At 45.5% G+C, this 9218-nt stretch overlaps 1 protein-coding gene across 3 annotated transcripts; it reads right to left on the bottom strand.

Moving 5' to 3' along the window:
• Positions 1–676: 676 nt before the first annotated feature.
• Positions 677–5459, bottom strand: LOC139677306 (histamine H3 receptor-like). Of its 3 annotated transcripts, none has more exons than XM_071567131.1 (3): positions 4858–5459; positions 2530–2699; positions 677–2439 (listed from the first exon to the last, which is right to left on the bottom strand). In XM_071567131.1, the coding sequence occupies exons 1-3, from the start codon at positions 5314–5316 to the stop codon at positions 1821–1823; spliced, it is 1248 nt and encodes a 415-aa protein (XP_071423232.1). In that variant the 5' UTR covers positions 5317–5459; the 3' UTR covers positions 677–1820. The 3 variants fall into 3 exon arrangements, with proteins under 3 accessions (XP_071423232.1, XP_071423231.1, XP_071423230.1); XM_071567130.1 differs by having other exon boundaries at positions 677–2699; positions 4858–5024; positions 5091–5459; XM_071567129.1 differs by having other exon boundaries at positions 677–2699.
• Between the last annotated feature and the right edge of the window lie 3759 nt (positions 5460–9218).

Genomic DNA, 9218 nt, shown 5'->3' with positions numbered 1-9218 from the left:
AAACTGGTCCAGTCTATGGGTTAATGCCACCTGTTCTAAGTTTTGATGTGTCTGCTTTACCTTTACTGAACACAGTGTTCTAAAGGTAACCAAGTGAATTGCCTTGCTCCTTGAGCTGACCACTGTTTTCTGAGAACATGTCCTAGTTTGATTGGATAGTAAATGAGACTTTGGTGTGACTGTTCAGTAATTTAGTGCTACCTGTTTTCTGAAGAAGGCAAATAAGTTACTAGTAGACAAGAACTGCAGAGTAGACAACAATTAGGTGATAGATATACTGATGAATAAGTCTGGCTTGGAGGGGAGGAGGAATGGGGAGATAATCTAAGGGCTTTACTTGCCCAGGGCTATAATTAATGCTAATTCAAAAATCTTAATGTTGTTGTGTATCTGTTGATGCTGTTCCTCTGAAGAGACCTGTTAAGCTATTTTGTTTTGGTACATCCATAGCAGAACATGATGACTATGTAGATACATCTGTAGTGTAGGGATATGCCAACTTAGTTTACGGTATTTGCTAACCATGTTTGTTTAATCCTCAGTGTCTGTCATAACTTAGGAATTGTCTTTGGAGTAACAGTTTTGCAGTTTCAGCTGCAGTTACCCAGATGTTATAGACAAGTGCTTTTTTTCCCCATCTCTCCCTTGTCAGGGCTACAAACTTATGACTCTTGCACAGCTCTTAATTACCTTTATTGAAATTTTACAAAGTAAACAATTGCAAAATACTGTCTGTAAACTTTAAGCTCAGTTGTACTAACATGCATTGTGACTGTGGCAATGGACAACTACAGCTGTTCAATAGCTACCCCTTGTCAGCAAAGGAAAGCATCTGTTTGGTTATGCAGTAAGTGCCAGTGGTGGTGTACAAACTTGGATCACTAGTGATGTTCAGATTGGCACCTCTCATGGGACAAACCTAGTCAGGACGTGGGAACTGGCTGTGGGAGCTTCTCCTGGGGCACAGGCAGAAGGGCAGAAACAATATGGAATTATTGATGTTCTGGTTTTTCACGCAGTCAGTAGCAAGGCTGTAAATTTTAACAGACTTTGAGTCATGCCATTTTTGATGCATGACCTGGGAAATGTCTATGGACACTTCAAGTGATACTTTTCTGACCACTGATGACTTGGTGGATGGCTACATTCAGTGGGTGGGATAGGGGAAAACAAGGCTCTTTGTGTCTTCCAGCACTAACCAGAACTACTAAAGTCCAATTGGAAATGTTTTAAAAATTACTCCAAGGGCTCCCTTACCTGCTACAGTTGCTCAGCTTCTCTGGTAACATCACTGTTCTGGTGCCTCCTGTCCCATGCTTTTTCTGGACACCAATATTTAGTTTTTTGCATTACTCATGATCTTGTCTGGCTTGTCACTGAGTGGAGGGGAAAGCTTCCTACACTTAACAACTGAGCACCTTGGTGTCTTAGAGTGGATTTGGGGTAAGATATAACAGATCCCAGATTAACACTGCATGAAGTTCTTTACCAGCAATATTTACAGTTATTAAAAGTGACTCTAGTTTTTGGCCATGAATGTTGTATTCCCTTTTCTGCACTTCAATGCTACTGCACCATTACCAGAAAAGAGACTGTTGGTGTAATGTCACCAAGAGCTTTGTGAAATGTTTCTTTTCATTTCTGTGATTCCTGCAGCTATATGGATGACTGAATTTCTGTATATTTATAAATATCTACACTTGTACCTACTTACCTGTGTTCCATAAAATACCCAGTGCACTTAATATTTGCAGGTATTGCAATACGTGCTTTTTGGTGCTTCCACCAAAAGCAAGATGTACTGTCAGCCTTCATACTTTTCACATAAAAATACGAGGGTGAATTTTGGCCTTTCCTGGACACAGGAGTTTTAGAAAGGCTTTCCTAAAGCTCATGTGACACAGTGGGTATAGCACAGGGTTTATGGCTGAGTTCAGCCACAGGAGCCAAAATGAGATCTCGTAGAGGGAGTAGTGCACGCAGTGCCCATGGCAGGCTGCTCTGATGATCATCAGAAGGGTGTATGGAGCCCAGCACAGCCCGAACACACAGACAATAATTGCCAGAGACTTTGCCACTCTTTTGTCCCGGGAGAGTCTACAGCTGTTTGCCACAGTGGTGGCAGTGTCCACTTTGGTAGCATGGCATCTGCTTTCTTTCCCTTGGAGGAAACCATTCCCATGAGGCTTCTCCTTTTCATCCACCTGAAGGGGTGGAAGGTTGGGATTGACATTCAGATTTGATGATGGACTGCCAAGCTCAGCTGAGACATGAAGCCTTGATGTCTTTTTTTGTGGAAAAAGGCTGCTTGCTGCCTTCTTGTGTTTGTTTGCTGGTTGTACAGAAAATAGAGTGTGTTCCCTTTTTGCCCCCTGGAAGCTCATCTCACAGTCCTCTTGACCAGGTGAGGGGTTTTCATTTCTGAGGGATGTGCGTTTCCTGATGTTGAGATAAATACTTAAGTTGAAATATGTAACGGTGACAAAAGGGGTAAAGAACTCAAAGGTAGAGGCAATCATCAGGAAATACCAGTTGTAGAAAAATTCTGCATGACATTCTCCTTTAGGGAGGATGCTCTTTTGGGCAATGTGCTCCCAGCTGAGAATGGCTGGACCATAGAGAAGAAAAGCAGCAATCCATACGGTGACCATCTTCAGTACTGCATTTCTGGTCATCCCTTTCTGAGCCCTGTAACTGACCTGAGAGAGAAAAGTTTGTCACTTACACTCTAAGTATCTCAAACAGTTATATGGCTGCCTTGGACTGTGCCCTCACTTGGGATGGCTGAGGACAGACTGGTTTTGGATGGAAGGTCATACCAAGCTTTCCAATGCCACACGAAAGTTACTTCTGAAACATCCATTCCAAGAAACATGATCAAGGTGACTAGAATGTACATCAGATCTTAAAAGCTAGAAAACCAAATACTTTTCAGAGCAAATAACCAGTGCTATTCCATTGAATTGGTTGTCACCAGTTGCTTCAGATTCAATTGCATTAGCTCTGATACCTGTAACAGAATGGCTGAAAATGTGCCACTTCAAAATTCACTTATTTTGAATTTTTAAGTTACTTAATTTGAAATAAACAAAAGGGTTTGAATTCACAGAACACTTGTGCAAATTCTTTTCTTTCTGTGTTGTTAAGAGAGAGTTTTTTCGTAATGTGAAAATCATACACACACACAAAAAAATAATGTATAACATCTTTTTTCTGTTTGGTATACTTAAACTCATTCTTCCCTGAAGTACGTGCAGCATTCCATCTGCAATGAAGATGTATAGATGGGGTGTTGTGGTTTGCAGAGTGCTCTACAGGAAGAGTAATTTCTGTTAAAAATTAGAGACAGTAAAACTATGTCAGTAATACTGAGTCAGTGATATCAGCAATAGAATGCCTCAGAATCTTGGGATCATCTGTTTCTCAGTAGTCTAATTCCCTGGTGTACTGGACAAATAGTCATATAATGACTTGGAATTCAGTCTTCACATCTCCACAGGTGGTTGCACAGGGTTTGGAATATGAAGTCCTCAAGCTTGAATTCTGTATAGGATTTATATTTACCGCCCCAATCTGTGAATCTTTATCTCCACAGTCAATGCTGTTCTGGTAGAGGAGCTGAGTTTGTCTGAATTGGGTCTGATTTTGGAATCCTTGACAAAGCTACTCATGCTTTCAGGAGCAGGCTTGGAGGAGTTACTATTTGCATTCAGAGGGAGAATAATTTGGAACTTCAGATGTTCGTGTTTTTCTTACACTGCCCTAACCCAACAGGCATTTTTTGTATTCTTGCTGGGGAAGGAATTTTTATATGAGGGATTCATTTGAAGTATTTTGAAGTGGATGATTTTTCATTTATTCTGACCAGTTTCCCTTTGTTTCTGAAACCATCTCATTTATATATTTATACTATGTGCATAGTCATGAGAGATTGGTTAATGAATCAAAAATTCATGGCTAATTCAGAACCTAGAAAATAAAGGAATTCTGAGTGTTGACTGAGAATTAATCTGTTCATTTCTCCCTCTTCAAAAAGAAGTTGGTATAACATAAAGGTGCATCTGAACTGTTGAATTGATTCTGCAGCCTTTTACAGTTTGTGGTTTAGAATGAGCAATGAAGCAAAATGAACATTTTAAGGAAATGTGGGTGGAATGGGGTTGAAACATAACTAAAAAGTGTATGTAGAAGTGTGAAACGTGCTATCAGGTAAAATGTTGACACCATCCAAAATACTTTGAGGCAGTATGGTCTGGGTGGAAATGAAGTTGGCTTTTGATTTTGCAAAGTCTAGTCTTCCTCTTTTTCTGCAGCCACAGCTCTAGCTATTCCTGTGACTGGTACATGGAAACAGCATTTGCATCCTTGGAGAGATGTTCTCGTTAATTTATATTCTGCTGGTTTTCAACCATACACACCCGTGTATGTCTAATTGCTTCAGTACAGTTTGGTACCCGTTGCACGGAGGTGTCTCTGCCTTGGGCTGCCCCTGGGCTGGCTCGGGCTGGCAGCTGCCAACAGGTGCCCTGCTGTGTTCTGAGGGACCTGCACTATTTCAGCGTGGAATACTTTTTAAGGTTATCCAAGGCACAGCTGGAGAGGAAATAAGTACACCTTGTTGGCTCTGCATACACAGCCTGTGCCCATTTCTAAAGCAGTTACCTCTTCCACTGTAACAGTGAGAAGAAAATGCATTTTCTGCCAAAGCCGATCCCTCCCAGAACTATTTCCAGAACCGAGGGGACCTGCCTGCTTCGCGTGGCGTTTGAGAGAGGCTCAAGGGGGCTGAGAGACAGGCGACCTAAGCAAACCCTGTCTGAGCCGGAGCCCCTGCCGCGCCCCCTGCCCAGCGCTTACCGCTCTGGTGACACAGATGAACCTGTCGAAGCTGATCAGGACGATGTTGAAGACGGAGGCGGTGCACACCAGATAGTCCACCACCAGCCACAGCTTGCACAAGCCCCTGCCGAGCCTCCACTCGCCCGTCAGCACGTAGGGGATGTAGAGGGGGATGCAGAAGCCACCTGCGGGCAGAGCGGGCCGGTGACACGGGCGGAGCACACCCCCGCCCCCGGCGCCCCGGCACTCACCCACCAGCAGGTCGGCCACGGCCAGGTTGAGGAAGAAGAAGTTGCCGTGCGTGCGAAGGCTCCGGTCCACCACGAACGCCAGGATGACCAGGGCATTGCCCAGCACCGTGGCCAGCACCAGCAGCCCCATGAGCGCGGCCAGCAGCGCGGCCGTGCCGGCGGCGAAGGGCCCGCCCGCCGCACAGGCGCTGCCGGAGCGGTTCAGCCCCGGCCCGTCCTGCCCCATGGTGCCCGCGGGGATGCCCGGCCCGGCGCCGGCTGTGTCGGCACCGCCGCGGCCCCCCCACAGCCCCGCCGGGCGGAGCGAGGGGCCGGCCGGGCTCGGAGCCTGCGGGAGGGCGGTGCAGCCCTGCCCAGCCCTACTCCGCCCAGTCCAGCCCAGTTCAGTTCTGTTCTGCCCACCCCTGATCCGCCCTGCCCAGCCCTGTTCTGCTCTGCCCACCCCTGCTCTGTCCAGCCCAGTTCTGCTCTGTCCAGTCCTGTTCCGCCCTGTCCAGCCCAGTTCTGCCCCTCCCGGCGCTGCGACCGCGCCGGAGCAGCAGAACTTGCCGGGATGCGGCAGAACTTGCCGGGGTGTGGCCACGGGGCTGGGACGAGGGCAGGGGCTGCACCTCCACAATCCACCCCGCGATCGACTGAAATCAGCTTCTCCTGGATTCTGCGCGGGGCTGCGGCGGGGAGCGCTGTTCCCGCTGCCCGCGGGCCGGTCCCTCCCAGCCCGTGCAGTGTCGCTCCCCGCGCCTCCCTCTAACTCCTCCTCGCTGGCAGCCACTGGCGGAGCAGCCTCGGGCACCTGCCCTGCTCCTGTGACTCATGCCCTACACCGTGTCTGCAGCTCTGTCCCGTGGCCCTGAGGCCCCTCAGCTGCTCTCTATTCTCCATGTCTGGGGTCTCTCAGCCCTCCCTCCCTTGTGCTTTGTCCCGCTCAGATGATCCAATCTGCAGCTTCTCCTGAGCTCTGCCTGCGGCCGCTCAGCCTTGCCCTCTACAGGAGAACTGACAAGGGCTCGCTGCTCTGCCTGACTGTACCTTTTCACATTTGCAGGAACACAGTATATCTGAGACCTCTCTTCAAAACTGGCAATGGACTTGGGCAGTGTTTTAAAGTGCATTGTAACAGTGATGCCAGAGAGCCAGTTTTGTCTCAGAAGGCAGATCTATTCCACAAACCAAACACGGGAGCAGCCAGGAAAGGGCTCAGACCTCCTTCAGCCTCTGGCAGGAAGGCTGAGGCAGCCGGGGGGAAGGAGAGGGATGCAGTGACCCCTGAAGGGGCTGCTGAAGTCTGTCAGATCTGAAAGTTAATTCAGAAGAGGAAATGCAGCTTCACCCCTACTCTCCTGATTTGGCTCTCTGGATCTTCATCTGCCCTAAAATATGAAGCCGTTGTGGGCTTTGCTCCCCTTCCCAAGAGAGTTCCGTAGCGACTGTAACTCTCTGGCACTTGCTGCCTTTAGTGTTAAGGGACAACACACTTGCTCAAAAACAAAGCACAATCTTCCCTTAACTCAGCCAGTGTTTCACAAGGGGTGAACCCTTTTATGGCAGATTGGCATAAATCGGCCGTTTGAAATAACAGGTTAAGAAGCAATTAGGGCAGCTTTCTAAAGAGAACCATTCCAATGGACATCAGGTAAGACAACAGGAGCAGCTGAATAACTTCTCTAGTATTGGTCTGAGGTGGAACGTGTATTCTCAGGGTAACAGTGTGCTATATTTCCTCAGAGGGAAATACCACGCCTTTGTCAATGCTGGAAGTACAAATTCCAGGCCAGTTAATCCCTATAAATTGGGAGCTCCACTGAAGATATTTTGCAATTTACACTGCTTATGATATGGCCTCTCTGTTTATGTCAGTCCAGAGACAGAAATGGCATCTGCATGTCTAGTGTGTGTGAGCCAAATGCCCTTTTTACATGTTCCCGTATCATTATCTCCCTAAAGCAAATTAGCAAAGCCACACAAAACAAAAGTGAAAGAACACTGAAGCCTTAGCTTGTTGCTGCAGTGATTATTATTCTTATTTCCTAATTTGGGGACTCATTTTCACTTTCCTTTGAGCCCATTTGACAGTTTTCCATTCGCTTTACTCTGGGCAGGATCAAGGTTGTTGATAATTACTGCTGACTGTGCTGTGGAATAGAAAAGATAAAAGAGGCAGCCAGTAGACACAGAGGAGAAAAAAATATATATCTCATCACCAGGAAAACATGGGAGAATTTATTCTTTCATGAATAATTGCTACATTCTTTAACTCCTCTAATATAAAGTAACTTTACAGCAGCTCAGTGAGTTTGCAGCATGTACACTTGTGTACTTTATTTGAAGTGGGTTTTGTAGTGTTTTACCTCCTGGCAGATTTTGAGATTCTCAGTAAGTCCCATAACAACTATCTTTACTGCCTCCTGATGGTCCTTTGTTGCTGCTGCTTTGACAAGGGATGATATGTGCAACTCTTAACAGGACTGTTCCTAAAAGCAAGAATCATCAGTCCATAACAGCTTTTTGGGGACCTATTGTTGAAGACCATACTAATGCTGTCCAGAGACCCTGCAGGCAGCAGATCCAGGTGTGCAATAAGTGGGCAGCACTCTCAGAACAGCAGCTTTTAAAATCCGGTCTTCAAGCATTTCCTTTTTCCCTGAAAAAGGATTTTTTCATGTCCTGTGAGTTACTGGCTTTTTGACTGTGCTATGTTGATTTTCTTTAAACAGCATTAATTCTTGGGAGAAGAGCTTTGTTTAACTTCAAAATAGATGCTATAGTGTTGTAGATATATGCACATATTGGGGGGAAAAATTCTTAAAATGAGCACAGGAACATGAAACATGAAAAGAACCTCAATGGCTCCATTGCCCAAGCAGTCTGTCCCTGAGGGAGAACACTGATTAATGGATCCTGGCAGGATGAAGTACTCTTTACAAAATGTCTTTGTGTGAGACCGAATTGTAGCCTTCTGAAAATATATTTTGTTCCTGATCTTTATCTAAGTCTTGAAGCAAGAGACATGAATTATTAGAGTTGGTAAAGAGGAATAACATCCCAAGAAAATGGTGTTTTCCAAGGCATGTCAATACTGACGTGTTCTGAAATTTTAACTTTTGTTTCCTGTGATTTCCTGCTAATTGTTTTCATTCCCATAAGACTTCCTTCGGTGTTTTTTGAGAGCTGCCTGAATCATGCTGTTTCCCGTGACTCTGGCACATGTGGGTGAGTGCATCTAGAGAAATGGTAGAGAAACAGAATGTTTTCCTCCCACTGCAGATGGATAACACTTTCCCCAGAACAAGCCAAATTCCAAAGACTTGGGCAGCCACACAGAGGGGGTAAAGCCCAGCTGTCTGGAGAGCCAGCAGGGCCAGAGGCTCCAGGAGATCTCAGCTGGTGTCTTTGCAGTAAGAGAAGTATGGCGAGATACATTTACATCCGACCTTTGCCTAAATCCAATCTCAACACTAAATTGTTGTGCCTTTTGCCAAATCCCATAGTGTACCTAATGTTTCTTCCTCTTCTTCTTGTTCCTTGTAAAGATACTGAGTTTTAGTCCTAAGATTTCACATGCAGGGCAGTTCCCTCGATGTGCCACAATCTGATACCAGATCTGTTCTGCAGCTTTGCTCTGTAGAGAAGGGAATTGTTGCACATTCCAGCGGTGAGCAGGAAAGCATTGCCAGAGCTGCAACCTTCACTTACTTAGAAGAAATTATGCACAAACTGTTTTGCAAATTTTGTCAAAATATCTTTTTGTTAATAGCCCCATTTAAAATTTAGAGGTTATTGTCAACTATCCTCTCACTCTGAGAGGCTGATATTTGACAAGACTTCCTTGGCCAGGGAAAGAGGAATGATACTCTAAGAGAATGCAGATACCACTTTATCAACTGGGAAATCAAATTCTGCTGTCAAAGCTGATCCTAGTTAAATGAATGGGGAAAACTAAATTCTGCCAGGATCATTTCCTATTAAGCTTATACCCTTTACCAGTCAGAATTTTGCTTGTACACTGATTCCTCTTTTATTTTTTTAATGTTTTGTAGAAGTCTTTCTGCATATGATGCAATTCACATTTTAGTGTAATTCTTCTTGTTCTCACACATGCAGAGAAAAGACACCTATTTGATCTGTGCT

The sequence above is a fragment of the Pithys albifrons genome, chromosome 12 (assembly GCF_047495875.1).
Source record: "Pithys albifrons albifrons isolate INPA30051 chromosome 12, PitAlb_v1, whole genome shotgun sequence".
In the NCBI taxonomy this organism is placed as follows: domain Eukaryota; kingdom Metazoa; phylum Chordata; class Aves; order Passeriformes; family Thamnophilidae; genus Pithys; species Pithys albifrons.
This window is presented reverse-complemented; position numbering and strand designations above follow the sequence as displayed.